The sequence below is a fragment of the Balaenoptera acutorostrata genome, chromosome 8 (assembly GCF_949987535.1).
Source record: "Balaenoptera acutorostrata chromosome 8, mBalAcu1.1, whole genome shotgun sequence".
NCBI lineage: Eukaryota > Metazoa > Chordata > Mammalia > Artiodactyla > Balaenopteridae > Balaenoptera > Balaenoptera acutorostrata.
The window spans coordinates 60,327,489-60,352,606 of record NC_080071.1 but is presented as its reverse complement, the minus strand read 5'-3'; the positions used below and the strand labels follow the sequence as shown (position 1 = coordinate 60,352,606).

The 25,118-nt window shown below is 38.5% G+C and overlaps 1 protein-coding gene and 1 long non-coding RNA gene across 2 annotated transcripts in view; one reads left to right on the top strand and one right to left on the bottom strand.

Annotated features, from left to right (window-relative positions):
• Positions 1-20,645, top strand: part of C2CD6 (C2 calcium dependent domain containing 6) — a 120,243-nt gene extending 99,598 nt beyond the window's left edge. The window contains exons 14-17 of the mRNA XM_007190533.2: positions 12,359-12,433; positions 13,517-13,714; positions 13,823-17,092; positions 19,745-20,645. Of these exons, the coding sequence (XP_007190595.2) occupies positions 12,359-12,433; positions 13,517-13,714; positions 13,823-17,092; positions 19,745-20,083 (3,882 nt within the window). The 3' untranslated portion in view covers positions 20,084-20,645. The remainder of the gene's footprint in view (positions 1-12,358; positions 12,434-13,516; positions 13,715-13,822; positions 17,093-19,744) is intronic.
• Positions 1-24,825, bottom strand: part of LOC114238894 (uncharacterized) — a 34,109-nt gene extending 9,284 nt beyond the window's left edge. Inside the window, exons 1-2 of the long non-coding RNA XR_003624141.2 lie at positions 22,847-24,825; positions 13,494-13,555 (exon numbers count right to left, since the gene is read on the bottom strand). This is a non-coding gene — a long non-coding RNA (uncharacterized LOC114238894). The remainder of the gene's footprint in view (positions 1-13,493; positions 13,556-22,846) is intronic.
• Positions 24,826-25,118: the final 293 nt, after the last annotated feature.

Genomic DNA, 25,118 nt, shown 5'->3' with positions numbered 1-25,118 from the left:
TGTGAGGAAGTAGGTTCAAAAACAGCTTCCTGAACAGTGCCCTGGTTGTTGTTAATTATCCTCCAGGTGGGGAGACTTCCTTGCCAGTCTGATGATCCACCTCAATCTGTTCCATTTTAACAATTACTGCTAAGATCTGTCCTGGGTAGGTAGAAGATTCTACTCTCTGACAACAGTTACAGAGATGCATACCTACACTAAAGATGACAGGATGGGAATTCATGACTGCTATGAGCAGACACCGAATGAATCATTAGAACTTTGGCTGGTTTGTTTGGGAGATGAAGATACAGACTGTGTGATACCTGTAAAGGAAGGGTGGCAACAGCTGGACCATCTTATGGCCAACTACTTCTGCAGTATATAGTGACAATCTTACATCCATTTCAAAACAACAAGAAGATTTCAGAGTTTTTTGTAGGGGGTTCTGGCTGCTATAAGGTAGTTTTGGCCCTCTTGGGGAGACTTCCCTGAAATAGACGAACTCTTGTGGGAAACCATACATAGGCATTAACTAGTATTCAGGCTCTTAGTGCCCTGAATTAGGTACACAAAACTGATGAACATGATCCACTAGGAAATTAGAAACTGACCCAAAGAAATATAAATTCTTGCAGTCAGCTCTGGTGTCCTGGAAAACTCCTTTAGCCCTTATGTTGGAATCAGGCAAGAAATTATGAGATGTCATCATGGTAATAGGACAGCAGATGCCCTGGATTGATGTGGACTCCACAAAGTAGGTCACTGCTGTGCTGCTGTGCAAACCAAGCTGAAGTCACCTGAGGACACACAAACCTCATGACCCTATCTAGAAAGCAGAGTGGTGACGGCTGCTGAGTCAAGGAATTCCCAAAGATGAAATAGATGGTGTCAGCTATGAAGACTGTGCTGCCTGATATAGAGTGTTGGAAAGACCAATAATATTAGAAGTTCATTTGGTTGAGCCATGAATTGCTGCTACACCACCCAAAATTAAATGTAAATGTGAAGTCTTGTTAAGTGGCATGGAGTTGCTTTCTCCTTCTGCACTTCATGACACCTCCCTTTCCCCTTATCTTAATCTCAGCTCTTTTAAGAAGAAACATGATTAGAGGTGGAGCCAAGGTCTTCCCATCACTAAAGGGGAAAGAAGGCCCTAAATAGCCATCCAAGTTCACTGGGGCATTTCAGGGAGGGAAGGGCCCCAAACTTTTATGGCTCTGTTGGTTGTGGGTGCCCAAATCTCTATCTTATCTGAACCTATAGGAGGAAAAGTCACTTGGATTCAGCTTATAGAATTTAGGCAGGGTTCACAATGGGGAAGGGAACTAACATGACCTTGTGGATAGGACTCTTTAGGTCAGTTGAATGTACTGTTGTTTCTACATCTGAATGTATAGTAGGAATCATTGTGTTATATACTTGTTCGTGTCCATCCCATAAGTGCCAGAGGGATTGGAAGAGCTATATTTAGAGAGGTGCTGGTGGGAATTGTAAATCACTACCCAACTTGTCTCCCTGTGCCCTCCCAGATGGTCTAACAGAAAAATTATAGAATCCTAGGAGGACAGAGGGAAATCACAGCCTCCATTAAGAACTTAAAGGCAGCTGGGAAAGTAAGAGATGCGTTATCTCAGTACAGCATCCCTGTGTGGCCAGTGAGATTTGCTAATGGAGTTGGAGACTTACAGTGGATTATCACCAACTGAATCCAGTTGTTGTTTCCATATCCAAGCTATTCCAGATATTGTGACTGTAACTGAATCCACTGCCCAGACTGATGGCATTTGGTATGCTATCCTGGATGTTGCCAACACCACCTTTGCTGTACCACTGACACCTGAGGATCAAGATCAGTTTGTGTATGTTTTTAGTACTCCCGCAGAGGTGACTACTCACCTGCCATTAGCCAGCAGTGGGTGGGTCAGGATTTAGCATGAGTGCTTCTACATTCAGATTTCCACAGCTTTCTCTATATGGATGATATCCTATTGGTTAGCGAGTCTAAAGCCTTAATCTCAACAGCCTTGAAAATGGTATTATCACATTCCACCAGCAGAAGTGGCTAGTAAACCCTGACAAAATTCGGGGGACTACTTACCAGGTAAAGTTTATTAGGACTATTTGGAAAGATTAATAATGTCAGTCCTGTGGCAGTCAAAAAAAAGCAAAAACAAAAACTGTTGTCTCTTTGCCCCATCCCCTCCTGCCAACACTGTAAAAGAAGGCCCAGCACCTTGCTTGTATGAGGGGCAGTACGTGCCTCACTTGGGCATTCTACATGGTTCTTTATCTTGTCTAACCTACAAATCAGCATCTTTTCAGTGGGGCCCAAGCCACAAGCTGAGTTAGAAGCTGTCCAGCAAGCTGTGATACACTATCATTGGGCCCCTACAATCCTTTTTTCAAAAAATAAATTTATTTATTTATTTATTTTTGGCTGTGTTGGGTCTTTGTTGCTGCATGCGGGCTTCCTCTAGTTGTAGTGAGCGGGGGCTACTCTTCGTTGTGGCACGCGGGCTTCTCATGGCAGTGGCTTCTCTTTGTGGAGCACGGGCTCTAGGCGCACGGGCTTCAGTAGTTGTGGCTCACAGGCTCTAGAGCGCAAGCTCAGTAGTTGTTGGTGCACGGACTTAGTTTCTCCGCAGCATGTGGGATCTTCCCAGACCAGGCCTCGAACCTGTGTCCCCTGCATTGGCAGGCGGATTCTTAACCACTGCGCCACCAGGGAAGTCCCCCTACAATCCTAATGACTCCTTTGAGCTACAAATCTCTGTGCTGATTTAGAGCCTCTGCCTGAAGACCTCTCTTAGGGTTTTGGACTTCTTCTCCTTTGGCACAGGTACCAGGTTTACCCCTTTTGAAAAGCAGTTATTACCTTGATTACCTAGTACCAAGAGTTACTGAGCTCTTATCAAAAGTGAACACCTTACTTGTATGGAGTCCGTGACTCTTCGGCTTATTATTCTTGTTTTAGGATGGGTCAAGTTGGACCCTGCAACTAACAAGGTGGAAAGGGCCCAGTAAGCCTTGCTTGTCAAATGGAAACGGTATATTCAAGAACACAGACAGCCTGGCCCCAGCAGTATCTCAGCTTTCCATGAAAATGTGGCAATTACACCTTTGGGAAAACCTTATTCCTCCCTCTGCCCCTGAAGAAAATCCTTGGCTCAATGGGGCTTTTGCTGTAAATAATCAAGTCCTTTGTTTCTGACCCAGGAGTCTTCTGCTAGCATTCATGAAACTGTAGCAGGAGAGCTTCATAGCTTGTAAATAGATAAAATCCTAGAACCTGTATCGTTCTTGATAGTTTTGGCAATGAGACTGGGATACTGACAAGAGACAAGACTTTCTGGAAGAGGAAGGAAAAAGGGCCCCTACAGGCTGGGTTAGGGAATGTGAGATTTCCTGGATTTTAGTAGCAAATGCTCTCACCCAAGTGGTGGTGATGGTGGGGAAGGGGCAAGCAGTAGGGGTCTTCCACTTATCCTACCTGTAAATAACTGTTCAGAGGCTGAGTGGTGAGAGACAGGATTTTAAAAAAAGAAAAGAAAAACACCCAGTGAGCTTTATTTGTTGCTCACTCCCCTCTGGGGATGGAGGTGGGTGTGGGGAAGAAAGGGATGACCTCATTTGCTTTCAGGAAAAGGCCCTGTATCCTGGGGGAACCTTCCTGGGAGGTGAAAGGCACATAGCTGTACAGCTCTGTTGGATATAGGCCCCAGAGACTCCAGCATGGAGCTGTAGTAGAATGTGCCAGAAGGAAAGGAGCTCCTGAGCCCAGAGGCACTCTGGAAGCAAGGAGGTGCACAAGGGGGGAGGGGTTCCAGCCCTGAGATAAGGGGCCTCCCTGCTGCTCCAGCTGTCCGCCACAGGCTAACCTCCCTCACACCCTAGTTCCCCTATGCTCCCAGTCTGGAAATAATAATCTCCTGATGGCTAGTGTAGCTGTTGTAGCCCCTAACATTGTAGGTTAATCTGAAATCAACTGATAGCGTTTGGGCAAAACTTGCAGTGTGGAGAAAAGTTATGTTAAAGTAACCTTATGGGTAGGGCCTTCTCTGCTGAGTCCGTGTACTGTTGTTATATCTCTCACTGCCCACTGTATATTGAAATTGATGTATTGCATGCCTATACTGTAAATACTCATAAAGGATCAAGAGGGAATTCTCCCATTCAAGGCACCACCATGTGTAGATAAGTCCTTGCCATTTGCCACATGTGGGTGGATCAGGATTTAAGTAAGTGCCTCCACCCTCTCATGTCTAAAGATATAGATGATGTCCTGTTGGTCAGCAAGTCAAAAACCTCAGTTTCAGAGGCCCTGACTGTGGTGGTGTCCCACCTCTACCAACAGAGGTGGCTGATAAACCCTGACAGATTCAAGGGCCTGCTTGCCAAGTAAATTTTCTTGAGACTATGTGGGCAGATTCACAATGCTCAATTCCTTTGGCAGTCAAAGAAAAAGTGCTGTCTCTTTGGCCACCCACCACCTAAAAGGAGGCCCAACATATTTTTGAACTCTTTGGGAATGGGAGACTATATGTACATCACTTTGGGCATTCTACTTAGCACTTTATGTTACCTAACTTGCAAATCAACATGCTTCAAGTAAGGCCTAAAGCAGCAGGCTTTTCTGGTCAAATGGTGTAGCATGTTCAGGAGTGCATCTGACCTGGTCCTAGCATCATTTTGGTTTTGTATGAAAAAGTGGCAGCAACCAATTTTGGTGGAACCTTATCCTTCATTCTGCCACCTGAAGCAAAGCCACTGACTCAGTGGAGCCCTGGATTCACAGATGTGCTCCTAAATACCTGGGCCAGGTTCACTCATGGTTCAGATAAGCTGAACATTGGGCTACTGTGGCTGTTCAGCCTAAAGGTCAGCCATGCAGAATCAAAAATGGATGTGGTTATTCCACTCAGCTGGACAGAACTCTGGCCAATACTCCACTTTAAGAACCTTGTTACATTTTGCTTACTCTGGAGCTATTTCCAATGGTCTAGCTACTTGGTTTGCCATTTGAAAAACTACAAACTGGCAGATTAAAGACACCCCTCTTTGGGGCTGCAAACTATAGAACCAAATTGCTGCTACTAAAAGACCCATCTGGGTCACTTGTGTAGATGTACACAGTAAGGGCATGTGCTCCGTGAGACTGACTGGAATCAAGTTGCTCATTGAACCTCTCCTCCACAGATTGCCCCCATTGCTGTTTGGATTTATCATTGTACTGGACATGACAACACATCCACCATCATAGCTGGGCACAAAGTAAAGATGTCAACTTTGGTAAAGTTTCTGATGCAGAGGCTGCCCGCTGCATGCCAGATTTGACTCCTCAAGAGTTGACCCATATACCTTGCAGTGAGAGAGCTTACATTGCATGTATCCCACCTGCTTCTAACACTGGACTTTGGGCTCCTTTTGAGGGTAATTGGTTGACAATTTTTCAGTTTATGTTGTTACTTTCAGTCCAGTCAGACGACTTCAGTTACTCTATTGTAGTGCTTGAAAATGTTCTTGGTCGTGTCTTTGGCTTTCTGGCTCATTTGCAGTCTGAAAACAGTTTGCAAAAGCCACTATAAAAAGGGCTAATAATTCTATCAAACATTTAGAGACGAACTAACACCGATCCCTCTCAAACTCTTCCAAAATATAGCAGAGGGAGGAACACTCCCACACTCATTCTACGAGGCCACCATCACCATGATACCAAAGCCAGACAAATATGTCACAAAAAAAGAAAACTCCAGGCCAAATATCACTGATGAACATAGATGAAAAAATCCTCAACAAAATACTAGCAAACAGAATCCAACAGCACATTTAAAGGATCATACACCATGATCAAGTGGGGTTTATCCCAGGAATGCAAGGATTCTTCAATATATGCAAATCAATCAATGGGATACACCATATTAAAAAATTGAAGGAGAAAAACCATATGATCATCTCAATAGATGCAGAAAAAGCTTTTGAAAAAATTCAACACCGATTTATGCTAAAAACCCTCCACAAAGTAGGCATAGAGGGAACTTTTACATCAACATAATAAAGGCCATATATGACAAACCCACAGCCAACATCGTTCTCAGTGGTGAAAAACTGAGACCATTTCCACTAAGATCAGGAACAAGACAAGGTTGCCCACTCTCACCACTATTATTCAACATAGTTTTGGAAGTTTTAGCCACAGCAATCAGAGAAGAAAAAGAGATAAAAGGAATCCAAATCAGAAAAGAAGAAGTAAAACTGTCACTGTCTGCAGATGACATGATACTATACATAGAGAATCCTAAACATGCTACCAGAAAACTACTAGACCTAATCAATGAATTTGGCAAAGTAGCAGGATACAGAATTAACACACAGAAATCTCTTGCATTCCTATACACTAATAATGAAAAATCTGAAAGAGAAATTAAGGAAACATTCCCATTTACCATTGCAACAAAAAGAATAAAATACATAGGAATAAATCTACCTAAGAAGACAAAACACCTGTATGCAGAAAACTATAAGACACTGATGAAAGAAATTAAAGATGATACAAACAGATGGAAAGATATACCATGTTCTTGCATTGGAAGAATCAACATTGTGAAAATGACTAATGACTATAATACCCAAAGCAATCTCCAGATTCAATGCAGTCCCTCAAACTACCAATGGCATTTTTCACAGAACTAGAACAAAAAATTTCACAACTTGTATCGAAACACAAAAGACCCCGAATAGCCAAAGCAATCTTGAGAAAGAAAAACGGAGCTGGAGGAATCAGGCCTCTGGACTTAAGACTATACTACAAAGCTACAGTAATCAAGACAGTATGGTACTGACACAAAAACAGAAATATAGATCAACGGTACAGGATAGAAAGCCCAGAGATAAACCCACGCACATATGGTCACCTTATCTTTGATAAAGGAGGCAAGAATATACAATGGAGAAAAGGCAGCCTCTTCAATAAGTGGTGCTGGGAAAACTGAACAGCTACATGTGAAAGAATGAAATTAGAACACTCCCCAACACCACACACAAAAGAAACCTCAAAATGGATTAAAGACCTAAATGTGAGGCCAGACACTTAAAACTCTTAGAGGAAAATATAGGCAGAACACTCTATGACATAAATCACAGCAAGATCCTTTTTGACCCACCTCCTAGAGAAATGAAAATAAAATAAAAAATAAACAAATGGGACCTAATGAAACTTAAAAGCTTTTGAACACCAAAGGAAACCATAAACAAGACGAAAACACAACCCTCAGAATGGGTGAAAATATTTGCAAGCTAAGCAAGTAACAAAGGATTAATATCCAAAATTTACAAGCAGCTCATGCAGCTCAATATCAAAAGGACAACCCAATCCAAAAATGGGCAGACCTAAATAAACATTTCTCCAAAGAAGATATACAGATTGCCAACAAACACATGAAAGGATGCTCCACATCATTAATCAGAGAAATGCAAATCAAAACTACAATGAGGTATCACCTCACACCGGTCAGAATGGCCATCATCAGAAAATCTAGAAACAATAAATGCTGGAGAGGGTGTGGAGAAAAGGGAACACTCTTGCACTGTTGGTGGGAATGGAAATTGATACAGGCACTATGGAGAACAGTATTGAGGTTCCTTAAAAAACTAAAAATAGAGCTGCCATACGACCCAGCAATCCCACTACTAGGCGTATACCCTGAGAAAACCATAATTCGAAAAGAGTCATGTACCACAATGTTCATTGCAGCTCTATTTACAATAGCCAGGACATGGAAGCAATCTAAGTGTCCATAGACAAATGAATGGATAAAGAAGATGTAGCACATATATACAATGGAATGTTACTCAGCCATAAAAAGAAATGAAATTGAGTTATTTGTAGTGAGGTGGATGGACCTAGAATCTGTCATACAGAGTGAAGTAAGTCAGAAAGAGAAAAACAAATAACATATGCTAACACATATATATGGAATCTAAAAAAAAAAAAAATTGGTCCCGAAGAACATAGGGGCAGCACAGGAATAAAGACACAGACATAGAGAATGGACTTGAGGACATGGGGAGAGGGAAGGGTAAGTTGGGACGAAGTGAGAAAGTGGCATGGACATATATACACTACCAAATGTAAATAGCTAGTAGGAAGCAGCCACATAGCACAGGGAGATCAGCTCGGTGCTTTGTGTCCACCTAGAGGGGTGGGATAGGGAGGGTGGGAGGGAGACGCAAGAGGGAGGAGATATGGGGATATATGTATATGTATAGCTGATTCACTTTGTTATACAGCAGAAACTAACACTCCATTGTAAGGCAATTATACTCCAAAGAAGATGTTAAAATTAATTAATTAATTAATTTTTAAAAAGGGCTAATAGTGAAGATGTTTAATGGGCCTTTCATGATCCCCACCATCCACATGCATCTGGTATTGTTGACCATTGGAACATCCTGCTAAAAAAAAAAAAAAAAGACTTAAAAAGATTTCTGACTCTACTGTTCTCATCTCCTCCTCTTCCATGGGAAGAGGTATCTATATAACCCTCCAGGGAATGGAGGGTTATATAGATCTGTTTTGAAAACCTGAGATTTCACCTTGGCCACTCCTGGGCATGATGCTTCTTTTTTTCCACTAATGGCAAATCCAAGTTGGCCTGCATTGTACACTCTCCATGTGGCAGCCAAGCCAAAAGGGGCTTAGGAGATTCAAACAACCTGATTCAGCTACTTACATTCTCTTATTTGATTGATATTGTGCTAAATCGTAAGAATAATGACCACTTGGTTGATCACACTGCTCTCCCAGTCCTCCTACGGTGGCCCACACAGGCCAATGTGGGGTGCATAGTGGGCCTCTGTAAATTATTCCCTTTTGGGTCTGACTCTTCTGGATGAAAGGTCTAGATGACATTAGGAAATGGTTGAGGAAAAGGTGAAGTTGTAGCCATCCACAAGCTCTTCTCTCTGCTGAGGTTCAGTAGGGTAATGTTAGAAGTCTGACTTTTCTAGGCCTTCTTATTTCATTTACTTTTTCCTAAATTAGAAGATACTGGTAAGAATTCTAGGCTTTTGTTGAGTTATTTTCGTTCCTCAGAATTTCTTCTAGGGCTGGAGGTAGGGTTAGGAGCCAGGTGATTTTGCAAATCACACTAGCATCCCTTGTGTCTTTGCTTGGCTGCCATGTTTTGAAGTTAAAGAGAAAAAATTGTACCCCATTCCCTATTAAGTTGCTGCTTATGAATTTATTATATTTTGTTATATTTTGTTTCATTAGATATTACTTTGCTTTCCTGATTTATTCTCCCATTTTTACCTGGAAGTTTCTATAATTTAAATGCAGGCTCAATAAATGATTTCTGGGTTTTAATGAAATTAAACATTTCCCTATATTCAATTGAATCCAATTTCCTTCCTGAATAGGGGGAAAAAAAGCTTCCTTAGCTTGCTTGTTCTTCTAAAATTAGTACTGTCAGTGTCCTAATACTTGTTATTAATCTGTTCTGAGAACCCATTACACTTTTTCATCGCTCCCTTTACAATATATTTGTCCTGTTGTGAAATATACATACAGAAAAGTGCATAAAACGTGAGCATTTTAATGAGTAATTGTAAAGCAACAACCATTGTAACCACTACCCAGATCAAGAAATAAAACAGTGCAATTACATGAAAAGCTCTCCCTCAACCACGTGCCCTTTCCTGATCACAATCCCATCACACCCTCTCCAGAGATGACCACTATCTTGACTGTTGTGATAACATTTCCCTACTTTGTAGTTTTACGACTTATTTTTACATTCCCAAATGACAGTTATGCATGTACTTTATTACATTATTGCTTATTATTTTCAGCATTAAATTTGTGAGATTCAGTCACATCTTTATATGGATGTATTTAAGTAATTTTCATTGCTATAAAAAATTCAGTTGAATGGAATACAATTTAAATGTGTGAATGTAACTTATTAGTCCCACCCATTTGGCACCCAGGCTTAGTTGCTCCGCAGCATGTGGGATCTTCCCGGAGCAGGACTCGAACCCGTGTCCCCTGCATTGGCAGGCAGATTCTTAACCACTGTGCCACCAGGGAAGTCCCAAAGCTCTGGTTTTCTTGATGGGGGTTTTCCATTAAGTCAATCCATCTGCTTTCCTATTTTCCAGACTTTCTCAACTTTCTGGATCTTGGTGTGTTACCTTACTGATTTCCAGTATTCCAATGGGATTTGTTAACCAAAATTTCAGAAATGGAGACCTAGACCTGATTGAAATAAAACGTGTTTATTTGAGGTTTGTTAGGACTGCAGCCTGGGAGACACATATTCAAGCACTCGAATTGTGTTCCACTGGACTACAAAATGGAGGAGACTTATAAAGGCAAAAACTGCACAGTTACATTTAGTTACACGAGTTGTTTATCAAGAATTATGATTGGAGCAGCCAAGAAGTAAGGGTGCTTGTTAAGTAAGGATTGGTTGGGGTCTGAAATAGTTGCATAATTACAAGGGGAGACCTTAAGACCATAAGTTTTCAGCTGGCAGGTATTGTTCTGAATACTGCCGGTGGTGTCCTTGGGTCTGGTACAGTTCAGAGAAAGCTCAGGTTTTCAGTGGTGCAGAGACCACTGAATGAGACCAGATCTTATCTGAGACAAGATCCTCAATGGCCACCTGACTCTGTTTTTGTATGCCTGAACCATGATTACTCCGTTATAATTTCAATTTGTCATCAGATTTTTCTTTTGGAAATATTATTTTCTGTTAATTTACTGGAACTTTGGCAGGTAGGAGAAAGTAAACGCACATGTTCAGTCTACCATCTTGAAGCTCCTGTATTGGCTTCGTTTTTTTGTCCTTTTCTAGCATCCTGATCATTTCCCTCTCATATAACTATCCTGGATTTTTTTTTTTTTAAGGAAGCAAGTTGTTTTTTTTTTTGTTTTTTAATTAATTTATTTATTTTTTATTTATTTTTATGGCTGTGTTGGGTCTTCATTTCTGTGTGAGGGCTTTCTCTAGTTGTGGCAAGTGGGGGCCACTCTTCATTGCGGTGCGCGGGCCTCTCACTATCGCGGCCTCTCGTTGCGGAGCACAGGCTCTGCAACAAGATTCTCAACCAGTGGTTGATTCTCAACCACTGCGCCACCAGGGAAGCCCGAGATGATATTTTTTCTACTACTTTTTCTTCCACTTCCTTGTCATACATATTTCATTTATTTTTAATTTTAATTTTCTACTAAATTCATTTAAGGCAATAAACTTTCAAATGTTAGAATTTAAACTGTTTTTAAAGGAGATTTTGGAAAATTCAGGCAAAGAAAAACAAAATGAGCAAAGGAACAGGTGTGGAAAAGTACGAGATATATTTCTAGAATTCAGAGTTAGACACATTTTCCTGGAGAGAAACTATAGTGGGGAATACTGAGATACTCGCAGAAATTATTTAGAGTCAGTGTGTGAGGGCAATGAATAACAAAACGTGGGAAGCTGCTGAAGATTTAAGAATAAAGTCATGTTATTAACTGCTTAATATTAATGAACACTTAAACCAAAAGTATTATGAAAGCGTCATTCATTGAATTATTTTAACTAACTTGATATATAATGAACCCCCTACAAACTAAAGGAGACAATGTGTAGGAAAGTGGTTTATAGTACTAAGTGTTCTGCAAAGAGATGGTATCAAGTTTTCTCTAAACATTATGATGTTTTCAAAGCACCACTGTCTTTCACTGCAGTCTTGATTGTGTGGTAGTAGGAGCATCAGATGAAAATTTAGGATGCCTAGGATTTAGGCTACTAATCATCTGGTAATTTAGGGCAGTAATTTCAACTGCAGATTTTTGTGTAAAACAAAGAGTAGGACGTTATTATCTCTAAAGTGTCATCCATCTCTAAAAAGTCAGTGGGTCTGTGATTCTATAATTGTTCCTATACACCTTGATTTAGTACGAAGTGTTTCCTTAGGCAGTAAGTACCCATTTAACAATTACAGCTTGAGAGTCATTGAAAATGCTATCTCAGTGTAATATCAGATGCTATTTATTATCTAAAGCATTTCACAACCTTTTAAAATTAGATTACATTTGTTCTAACAGTTCTATTTTCTTTTCCACTTTTGTTTCTGCTTAAAGTTGCTGAGCATTATTTTGATTTTACACATTCAATAGGGTGAATATTATGGTGTCAGGGAAGCTAAGATTATATATATTTCTGATATAAATTTCTTTTGATTATAGGCAAATTATGGTAGTTATGAGAAAAATACTTATTTAGTTTTTAAAATGTTTAATATCTTTAATAACTATTGAATGAATAAAATTATTTTGGGAAATATCCTTTCATTACAAGCAGTCTAAAATTAAAACTTCTCTTTTTATAAGGTGGCGTTTTCACCAAAAGAATACATTTCACCATCTTTCAAACCAGAATATATAGAATTCAAACCAAAATATCAGGTGAGTACTGAGTTTTCTTATCCCAATATCAATTATACTTAAATACTAGGTTTCTCTAATACTTTATGTAATTCAGTGGTTCCAAAACCAGACTACCCAGAGGAAACACTCACCTATCTTTACAAAAATACATATTCCCAGGTCCTACCTCTGACCTAATGAATCTCAGTTTGGAAATGGAGCCTGGGAATCTGTATTTCTCAAAAAACAAAACAAAACAAAAAAACAGGGATTCTTATGCTGTCACCTGGGTATCAATTAGCATTTGAAAACCATATGAACTAAAACAAATACTAGGCTGATTATTTCACGTTTTGCTTTTTTTAACTGGATAATAGAGAAGTTGTATGGACAAAGAGTTTGAATAAGAGACTTCGTTTTCTAGGCTATTTCAATAATAGAATAGCCTGATCCCCAGAGTTTACAAAACTGCCTATGGCTATTACACTGACATTTCACTGTAACTGAGAATTTTTTGTACTGTTCTCTTCCATTTCTGAGGCATATATAATATTTATCAAAAAGCAAGTTTCTACTGCAACATGCTAAGGACTAGGTGGAACTCATCATCATTGTTAAAACTCTCAGATTTAAAGGCAGATGATCTGTGTTCCCAAGTCACTCTTTAGAGAATATTTATGATACTTTTAATGGAATATCTACTACTTGCTTTGCATTTAAAAAAAAATTACCCACATTGCTACTAAAATATTTATATGGATAGGACTTAGATCTTAATGTTAGCCTTTGTCTAAGCAAATGGAGCTAACACTGGAAATCGAGTTCTTAAACAAACTATTGATGAGTGCCTTTTAAGTGTTTAAAAATATTCCAGGTAGCAAAAAGCTCTTGAACACAACATAGTATCAGAATTAGGAATTTGAAAAATTTGCATTAAAATTCTCATTATTATTCCGATCTCAAATATTTTAAAATAATTAAAGTTGGTTTTCTCTTTGTAGAAGGTAGGAAGATGAATAGATAAATTGGCAGATCGCTCAAAGAGAATTAACTAAAAATTTTATTATAAATTTAAAACAAATGCTTCAGAATTTCTTACCTTTTTTTTTTTAAATATTACAGTTCCAGAAATTCAACATCAAGAATGGTTTTGATCCTTTTCTAAGGAATATAAACAACAAAATGTCAGTCAGAAAAAGGAAAGACCAAGATATGTTCAAATGTACAAATATTTTAAGTGCCGAGGTTATAGAGCATGAAGACCAAGATCCTCCTTACCCAACACATTCAAAAACTGCAAGCCCTGCTAATAAAATCTGGCCCCATAATCTTGATATCATCGCAATAAAGGGTTTAGACACTAAGAATAATTTAGCCAGTGATCCTGGTATCACCGCACTAAAGAATTCAGACCCTAAGAATAAGTTAGTCCATGATCCGGGTATCATCACAATAAAGACTTTAGACACTAAGAATAATTTAGCCCATCATCCTAGTATCGCCACAGTAAAGACTTTAGACACTAAGAATAAGTTACAGGAAAGGCTACCAAATGTATCTTTACCAAACTTTGAGGGAGAATCATCAATGACTGGAAAAGTAAATGTAAATAAATGTTGCCGCTCAAATTCATTAAGTCTTACTTCCCACATAGAAAATTTAAAACAATCAATGGTGCTCAAGTTAATTTTAAGTAAAAATCTGCAAGACCTTTCAGATAGATTATTTTCTACACCTGAAGTTTCTGTGGACACTGAAGCAAGAAAGAAAAGTCATAGTTCTCCACTTCTGGCTCTTCATGATGAACGACCAAGTAGTTTAGAAGGCAAAGTATTTGAAAAAACTCACGATTTAAATAGCTGGCTTTCAGAAGGAGACATTTTAAATTCAAAGTCTCTTTTAAATCAAATAATTAAAGATATTCCTGCAGATTCACTTTCAGAAGGTGGACCAGGAAATTCTCCAGAGGTAGAAAAGGAACCTGTCTCTGAAAAACACTTAGAGGCTGGTGAGATAGATTTTCCAATTAAAAAAAAGAGTAGTTTCAAAAAGAAACATTTAAAAAGTGAGGTATCTAGCTCCAAACCAGATTTGAAGAGCCTTGTATATGATTATGTTATAAAGCAAATATTCACTGCACCGATCTTCTCAGAGTTGGGGAGAGGAGTGAAAGAAACGAGTGAGACACAGATAAACTCGCAGAGTCAATTACCCACAGCTTGGGAGAGTTCGCCTTCCAATGTTCTAGTTCACTATGAAGAAAACAATAATGAAATAGAATTTCCGCCGGCCAAATCCGTTATTAGCCAGATAATACAAGCATTTCCTGTAGATACTCTTTTAGAATCGGGGATAATCAAAGTGATAGAATTAGATAAAGAATACCAGAAGAGTTTTTTGCTGTATACAGAGACAGCTTTTGCTGAAGAAAAGCCAAAGGATTCCACAGAGTATTATTCAGAAATCAGAAGCAAAACAGAACCTCTTTCAGAGCAGAATACACCCATCATTCACAAAGAAACCACTTCTTTTAATGGAGTTGAATTCATAGACAAAGGCCAAAATAGATCCCCACAAGATTCAAAATATCAGTCGACACCAGATAAAAAAACAGATTTGCCAAGTAATGGTCAGAGGCTTGATAGAGAAGAAAATGATCTAAGTTCTACTTCAGAAAATTTAAGTAACGAACTAATGGGTAAACTTAATAACTCTGAGGTAATAATGTTAAAATCCTTTTTGAAAAACATATTTAATGTTTTTTTCAAATATAGTCAGTCTAAAAGCAGACAACCAGAAAAAGAATTAGAAAGACTAATTGAACATCCTTTTCCAAGTCTGACAGAAGACCTTGAAGAAATCGAAGAGAATTTTGATAAAGTAGACAAATTGGACAGAAAACCTATTTTGAATCCAAAGCTGCGTGTATTTCTAGAAGAACTCTCAGAGTCAGAAATAAAAAATTTAAAATCTGAATTAAGTAAACATATCCAGCATTACCTTGTAGAAAGGCTTTCAGAATCAGGACATATCACCAAAGAGGACTTACCAAAAATCTATCAAAATCTGTATTTGATGAATGAGAAAGTAGAACCAAAAGGGCAAAATATTTTTCTGGAGAAATATTCAGAAACTGTAAAAGAAATCATGTCTTTTGTAAATAATTTTAATCATCATTTCATAGACAAACATTTGGAAATAAAGCTAAGATCTTTTTTAAATGAAATTCTCCAAAACTATTTCCTAAAAAACCTTTCAGACAACAGTTTATTTAAAGACACAGAATTTGAGCCTATATACTCAAATGTATCTTCTCTAAGAGCTAAAAGTGCCTCAATATCTTTTCATGAGTTAGGACAAGATATTTCAAGAGGGAGTTTTGGTAATAGGCTTGAAATAAACATGAAATATCCCTTAAGTAAATCTCTACAAAACTATCTTACAGCTTTATCAGAAAATGAACGCTTAGATCTAAAAGCTGATTTAAGCAAACACCTCCAGAGCCTTTTTATAGAGAAACTGTCAAAATCAGGACTAATCACAGAAAGGCAATTAGAGGGGATAAGCCGGCATATAAATTTGGTTAATTCTACTTCCACACCATTAAAATGTATAAAGCCAGATTTGTCTTTAAGAGGTGAAAATCAGTTTGTGGAGGACCATTCAGAAAAGCAAAATAAATATTCAAAAATTGCTCAGAAAACCACTTTACAAAAGCTTTCTGAAGATAGACTTGTAGAAACAGAGTTGACCAAAAAGGAAGAAAAGGAACATTTTTCCTTAGAGAATATTAAAGAAAGTCCATCAATAATTCAGGAACAGAAAAGATACTATCCTAAGGAAGCAAAAATACTGAGTTTAATTAAAGTACAACCTTGTTCCAACAAAAATACCCAGGCAATTCCAGTAAATAAGTCATCAGAAAGACTTACAGATACAATGCCTAAGAAACAAAGGAAAGAACACGGTTTCATGCAGTTTCCTCAAGCAGAGAACTGTGATTTTAAAACAGAGATACAAGACCCACATAGTTGGAGTGGTAAATCAAAAATAACTCAATCAAATGCTTGCTTTGAAAAGACACTGAAAATGAAGTCCCTTGACAAAAAGGAGCACAATAACACCTATAAATTGATAGTACAGGAAAAACCTGAGGCAGTACTGTCACCGTATCCAAGAATTCGTAATTGCAAGATGCCAAATGAAGATGAGGAATACGTAAACAAACTCACTTTTCCTTCCAGGCAAAGTAATACTCTAACTCGCCTCAATGCAGAGGCTGGAGAGAAATCAAAATTAGAAGACCAGTATCATCAGAGATTGAAAGGAAATAATAACAATTATAGAAAACAACATTTAGTAACACTTGCACGTTACAAAGAAGAAATACAAACTCTTTATATAAAACCAAACAAACTTTGCAACAAAAAATGTGCCAAGGTCCCTGAATCACAATTGCTTAAATATAAAGTTTTGATAGCTGAGAAAAACTCAAAACCATCCCTCTTCCTGGAAGTGCTAAAGAGAGAAAATCTAAAGCCCAGGGTTCAAAAAGAAAGAGACCATGTCAGCAAACAAAAAAAGTCATTTAACAAGATAGTTAGTATATTACCAACCACACTGCCCACCACAGGAATTCTTCTAAGAAAATCTGTTCCAAGGGCATTGCTTCATTGGACTGCAAGAAGAACTATACACGTAATAATGTTTTTCTAAGTCTTTTATTTCTGTATTTGGCAAAGTTCTGTAGATAATCTAGAGTATATGTGTCTGCATGCAAGTATGTATGTAACCTTAACTGCCCCAAGATAAACAGACCTCCAAATTTTAAAAATTCTTCTGACATTCAAATATCACCTCACCTCATTCGAAAGGCAATCAGAAAATCAAGGGAATGTTAACACACTTAGTGCCTTTATGTAAAATAGATAAAGGGGAACCCCCGTCTAGATCACAAATTAGAAAAAAAGCACTCTTTCCTCCGGGCCGACTCTACCGGCTGACACAGCCTGGACAGGGTACACAGCTCTGTCTACGGAAGACTGGCTATTTCAGCCCTGACTGACCCCTCAACCAGGGGCTGTTGTGCAGGCACAACCTGTACAACCATTGGCAGTGGCTGTATACTACAGAAAGGCTGGGATTGTCTTTTCATGCAGATATAAGTATATAGTCTTTTTGCAGATCGCTGAATTATCTTTGTTTCAGTAAACAAAGTTCATATTATGTGCAAGTTAGTCTGCTAAGCCTTAGAGATATGCAAAATTTACAATCTCTTGAATTATGAATTGTAAAATTTTAATTTAGCTTCTACTCTTTTCTCTTTCATCACCACCCCTCTGCCATCTGCTGAGAAACATGGAAATTCAAATCTATTTTTAATATTAACATAAAACAATTAGGAAGGTAAATCTGCTACTAGACGTTATATAAACCATTCAAAAGCAAAGTTAAAACCTCTAGGAATGGAAGGGGCTTATTTTAATTTTCTGGAACACTGCTCTTCTCTATTAGCATATATAGATAGGCATGACCCACAGTTGGGAAGACTCACAAATTCTAAAATGATATTATATTGATAATTTGATGTGCATAACTATCTTCGAATGAGAAAATAGATCTAATTTCAGAATAGTTGCTTTGAATTTGTTTTCCACAGCAAAGCAAATGATTACCTCTAGTAAATAGTAAAGCACATGTGTAGCAGGGTAAATACTATCAACATACCCTCAACTTTGGATTTCTCTTTTCTAAATTCAATAATTTAATAATGAGTGTGTGTGTGTGTGTGTGTGTGTGTGTGTGTACAGATGAGGAAAAGGAAGTAAAAGATGGGTTCATAGTTTTTGAAAAGCAAAGACTTTCTGAAGTTCCCTCAGATAAGTGGAATCTTTATTATCACTTTTCCAAACAAAATAAGAGATTGTGTTTATGTTATATGGTACGGGATCATATAGGATCTCAGAACCTTTATCCTAGGAATGGATAAGGGAGATATAGTTATATTTATTTCCCTCTGTCAAACCAACAGTACCTAAACTTTTCTCTCTAGTAAAATTGACAACAGAGAATTGAGTGGTAAGAGGGCATTTTTCAGATCATCAGAAAGACTCGCTCATTTGATTCTCTAAAATCCAGGAAATCTCCCAAAGCAATCAAAGTAGAAGACAGGGAAATTGAGTTGTAGGAGCTTCCAGAAAAATAACCAGTGGTGTGGGTCTCCATGCCCTTCTGCTGTCACTCTAGTAATCAGTTATATCAACTGTCAAGTAAAAATTATATGCTACTCACCAATGTAGCAGAAATTCCCTTAATAATTGTTTAATAATTCCCTTACCTAATTGCTTCCATGTACATAAGATGGAAAAGGAAGAATGTTTACTTGCAAACCTAGGCAAAAATATGGACCCTTCATACCTCCTTCTTGGTAAATCTTCTCTCTCTTGCTGCCCTAATTCTTCTTAGTCCTGCCTAAATTCCTCCTACCTGCCAATTCTATTAATCTACTCCCACCTTCTCACCAAATCAAAGCAGGCCCATTCCCTTGGTGTGGCCATCTCTGCAAAGCATTAAGCGACATACTGCTCAAACTGCAGAGGAAACTAGTTTACACTAATTTGAGAAATGACTAATAACTCCATACCCTCTTATGGGCACTTGTAGATTATTATATTTTTTAAATAAAATATAGTCATATTATACAAATTTGAAAAAAAAGAGAAAAGGAAAACTAAGCCCATAATCCCACCACCCTAAAACAACCATCATTTTAAAAAATTATTTTGGTGTATTTCCTTACAGTTATTTTCTTAAATGTTTTACTTGTTTAGTCTCAGAATGTACACAAAAATTTTTAATATTTTAGTATAAACATAACCATATTCTTAGATGCTAACCTCTTTATGTGTGTGTATATAAATATTAAAGAAGGTGTTTATTAACTTTTAAAGAATGAATGTTTGGATGATTTAAAAAGTAAAATATAAGAGCTTATAATTTATGTTTGTTTGGGGTTGGGGAAGAGATATTTTAGAAGAGGAGAATTATAGGAGGGCTGTCTTTGCCTAGGAGTCTGACCCCTGAGGACAGGTCCCCTAAGATTTCTGGTTTTCAGCTTCATATCTTGCATACCTTTTGAAAAACAGATCCTTTGAAACAATAAGATTTTTTAAAGTATGGTTTTTAAAGTATCTGATGGCAGGCATTGAATGTAGGGTCTGAATTTGGGGACTGCCTATAAAACATTTGACTGCTCTCATTGTTGATATTACAAACTTTAGTCCTTGTAAGTCTAAAATGTACTTTTAAGAAACCTAACTCACCAACCTAATCTTTTATTTTAATATTTAGGATTGTTCGGATAGAGTTGAGGATTTACATGTAACTTCATTTAAGCATCTTGAAAAAGCAAAATCAAGAGCAAGGCTTTTAGGAAAGAGCCCAAATGATAGCCATAATCAGTTAAAACGCTCTGCAAGACTGTATACTGCTCCAAAGGTTAACAAACGAGAAAGCTACACTGGAAAATTTACAAGTCCTCGAATGGTTTCAGCAGGCTTAGTTCATATAAATGATTCAGTCCCAGATTATGAAATCCATAAAATGCGGCCAAAAAAAAAATTAAAAGAGTATATTGAAAAACGTTTGCTCATTTGTGATATTATCCAGATGTTAAACAGTTCAGAATGATGTGTGAGGCCAACAGTCAGAATGTCATTTCTCCAATTAACAAAATGGTTTGGAGATCTGTCCTTTTGTGTGATAGAAGTCAGTAACCAAATTTCATCTTGTTAGAACCATTTTGTTTTAATTAAAATGAAAAAGAAACACTTTTGATGTAAATGTGTTTTGTTTATGAATCTTAGAGAACCTCAGAGATACATAGTCATTAGTGAAGTTTTATTTCCCAACTTTTCCCCTTTTTCACTATTCTCTGATTTTCCAAATCTTTGCTATGCCCTAAATTATCCCTGACCACCCAGTGTCAGGGTCTCTATTTGCAGTTATGTATGTTCAGCCTTTTGTTATGAATATACTTTAACTCTTCAGCTCTAGATTCAACAGTATGCAGTTCCCTGAGCCTATAGAACATCTATTAATTTCAATATCATCTGATATTACAACTTTTTACACTATAAAGATGATAATAAAAAACAAGTTTCATACTACTAATTCCTGAGGCTTCTAATACACTGGAGTGACTTTCTAGCTTACTCGAAAAACTATGAGACAGCCTCTTTAATAACATGAAACTCAGGAAGAAACTGTATAAAACAAACTGCATTAAAAATTATCTAGCTAAATCAGCATAGGATTTAAATTAAGAGACTTTTGAGAATTGGTTCTATTCTTATCAAATACAATATTTGAATCGCTGAACTTTGGTTCACTCTTGAGGAGTAAGAATTTCAATTTATAGAATTTTTGTCAGTTTCCATTTTTCTACCATAAATCATAAAGTTTATGGAGTTTAAATAGAATTGGCTGATGGAAAACATAATTTCTGATCATTCATTTAATGCCATAATCAAGGTAGTAATTTGGGGGGGGAGACCAAGAATTTCTAGTAATTCTCAAAGCTGCCAGTACATATATCAATCAGAGTGTGACTGGGAAAGCACAATTACCTCTGGATCTTTCAAGTAGAAGGAACACAGGGAATTGGTTTCATGGGTGATGGAACCAAGGCTAAGAAACTAAAAGGGATGATACGGCAATCCAGAGATTGGCAAGAGCAGAAAGTGATAGTACCCCTCAGATAGGACATCAGGAAGAAGTGGTGTGACCAGTGTCCTAAAGCCAGAATACAAAGAAGATACAGCCACTGACAGAGACACCACAAGAAACAGGGGAGTGGGGAAGGGGGTGAGAAATAACTATGTTTCTTCTCTCTCATCCTGCTCTCTAATCTCCTGCTATTCCCTCCCTGGAAACCAGAGAGAGTGAGGGGGCACGGGAAATGTAGTTCCCAGTGAAGCAGAGCAGAGGAAAAGTGGAGAAATGGATTTGAGAGCTAACAGGCAACTAACCAACAGTACTTATGGGGAAAACCATTGATCTAGCTTGCAGTAAAGGAGGAAATATTTACTAGATGGAAATCTCAAGTCACTTTGCCTCATTAAACTTTTAACAGCAACATTGTGACACAGTCAAAAATTTCCTACCATGGAAATAAAATTAATATGCCAAAGATTTTGCTAAACACTACGTTCTCATGAATAAGACAGTATTCTCAAGGAGTCCACAGTCTACTGGGACATAAACACAGAAGTAGTTATAGTAGAGTTGTGTAAGTGCTGTTGGGGAAAGTACTATAGAAACTCATGGGAGGTCATTTTGGCCAAGGTGAATCCTTCAGAAAGCAGATACCAAGATGAGATTAGCCATGTACAGTAGGCAGAATAATAACCCCTCCCCCACCAACATACAAACATCCCAATCCCAGGAAACTGTGACTATGTTACCTTACATGGCAAAAGAGATTTTGCAGCTATGATTAAATTAATGATCTGGAGATGGAGAGACTATCCTGGATTATCTGGGTGGGCCCAACATAATCAAAAGGATTTTATAAGACAGAAGCAGAAGGGTCAAGTCAGAGAGAGAGGTGTGATCACTGAAACAGAAGCTGAAGTAATGCTGACCCGTGAAGCAAAAGAAGGCAGGTAGCTTCTAGAAGCTGGAAAAGGCAGAAAATTCTCCTCTAGAGCCTGCAGAAGGAATGTAGCCCTGCCAAATCATTTTACAATTCTGACCTCCAGAACTGTAAGATAATAGACTTGTGGTGTTTGAAGTCATTACCACTTTGTGGTAATTTGTTACAACAGTGATAAAAAAATAATTGATACAGCATGCCAGGAGCCTATGGTGCAAAATTTAAGGCATTCACTGTCAGGGTGAGGCTATCAGTATCTACTGGGATGGTTAATTTTTTGTGTCAATTTGACTGGGCCACAGTGTGCCCAGTTACATGATCAAACAGTATTCTGGGTCTTTCTGTGAAAGCATTTTTGGATGAAATTAACATCTAAGTCTGTAGACTGAAAAACCAGATTGCCCTCCTTGATGTGGGTGGGCCTCATCAGTTGAAGGCCTGAACAGAAGAAAAAGGCTGATCCTCCCCTGAGAGAGAATCCCTCCTGCCTGACTGCCTTCACACTGGGATATCAGCTTTATCCTGCTTTTGGAGTCGAACTGAAACATCAGCTCATCCTAAGTCTTCAGCCTGCCAGCCTTCGATTTGGAACTACACCACTGCTTCTCCAGCTTGCCTACTCACCTTGCAGATCTGGGATTTGTCAGCCTCTATAATCATGTGAGCCAATTCCTTATTTAAAAAATCCATTGGGGGGATGGAGATCAAGATGGCAGAATACAAGGACATGGAGCTCACCTCCTCCACAAATATATAAAAATAATCTATACGTGGAACGATTCTCACGGAATACTTACTGAACGCTGGCAGAAGATCTCATACAACCAAAGCTGCACGAAAGATCACCATGTAAACTGGGTAGGACAAAAGGGGGGAAAAAAAGTAATTGGAATGGGACCTGCACCCCTCGGAGGGAGCTGTGAAAGGGAAAAAGTTCCCTCACCCTGGGAACCACATTCACCAGCTGGGAGGTCAGAGGGGACAGATAGGGAGCTTCAGAGGCTCAGAAGAGTGTAGCAGCCGGTTTGCGGCAGGCAGGAGAGAGAGAGACCAGGACAGACAGTCCTTGCCACCTCACTGCACTTCCCAGCCCAAGACATGCACCCCCCTGAAATCTGAGATTACTGCCACTCCTACAACGGGTCGGGTACGCGGCTTCAGTGGATTTATACCAGTGGCTTTGTGAGTGCAGTGCCTGAGGGACATCCAAGCTGATTACCAGCATTCCCCAGCTGAGGCGGGTCTGGTGCCAGGAGCAGCAGGTTTTGTGGGTGCACACAAGCAGAAGCAGGGCTGAAATCTGAGCTGATTACCAGCATTCCCACAGCGGAGGCAGGGCCGAGGGCAGTGCCAACAACAGTGTATTTTGTGAGCACATGCACTAGGTAACAGGTGATGGCACAGAGTGCCCGTCCCAGTGGACAGCCCCTGGAGAGGAATATGGAGCAGCTCCTTTCCCAGAGGGAGTGCTCCAGTCCCACCTACCTCACAGTGCAGCTTAGAACTGGATCTGGGGGCTTCTACTCCAACAACTGGCAAGCAGACCCTGCTCTCGATAGGGCTGTGACAACCACAGAGCAAAGAGGAGGCCCTGCCCAACATCCAGTGCAAGCTCTGGTCATCACAACACCAATCATACCCCATATCAAGGGGATGATGGCCAGCTAAGTCTGAGGAAAGACATGGCAGGCATCCATACCAAAAAACAGCCGTCACACCAAAAATAATGGACTCATGGAGGCTACACAGGGATGCTCCCACATAAAAACGGCCCTTTGAGACCACAGTAGATAACTGTTTCCCCTAAATTCAGAGTCAAAGAAATATAAGTGGAAAAGCAGAGGAACCACTCCCAATTAAAAGAAAAGAAATCCCCTGAAAGAACAAACAATGAAACAGACCTCTCCAGCCTGCCAGACTCCACGTTCAAAAAGGAGGTAATAAAAATGCTGAAGGAATTAAGAAAGGCTGTCAATAGAAATGCAGATCACTGTAACAAGGAAACAGAAACAATAAAGAGGAGCCAATCAAAATTAGACAACTCAATTGTTGAGATGAAAACCAAACTAAAGGCAATAAAATACCAAACTAAATAATGCAGAAGAACGAATAAGTGATCTGGAAGATAGAATAATGGAAATCACCCAATCATAACAGCACGCAGAAAGACAAATGAAAAAAAAGAAAAGAAAGCAACATACAAGACCTATGGGCTGATATAAAGGATGCCAAGCTGTGCATAATAGGGATCCCAGGAGGAGAAGAGAAAGGGGGATCTAAAATGTACTTGAAGAAATTATGGCTGAAAACTTTCCAAACCTAATGAAGCAGATATCCAGGTAAAGGAAGCAAAGAGGGTCCCAAACAAGATGAACCCAAACAGACCTATACCAAGACATATCATAATTAAAATGGCAGAAGTTAAAGACAGGATTCTAAAGGCAGCAAGAGAAAAACAAAGAGTTAGTTACAAAAGAACCCCCGTAATGCTATTTGCTGATTTCTCTACAGAAACTTTGCAGGCCAGAAGGGAATAGCAAAATACATTCAAAGTCCTGAAAGGGAAAAACCCACAACCTAGGATACTCTACCCAGCAAGATTATCATTTAGAATAGAAGAAAAAATTAAAGAATTTCTCAGGCAAGCAAAAACTAAAAGAATACAGCAATACTGAGTCTACCCTAAAAGAAATATTGAAAGGTTTTCTCTAAATAGAAAAGAAACAAGAACCCATAGGAAAGGGAAAATCAAAATAGGGAAAAGCAAGTATATAAAATGATTGTACACCACTTGAATAAGCCAGTACATAGATAAAAAAAAAAAAATCAAAAAATTTTGTGAAAGCAACTATAACTACAATGAACAGCAAAAGGATAAACATGAAAATGTAAAATAGGACATCAAAATCATAAAATGGGGGAAGGAAATAAGAAAATGTAGATATTTTAGAATGTGTTTGAGCTTATAGGACCACCAGTCTAAAGCAAGTAGACACAGTAATGAGTTAACATACTTGAAAACCAGGGTAACCACAAATCAAAAACATACAAAAGATTCACAAAAACCAA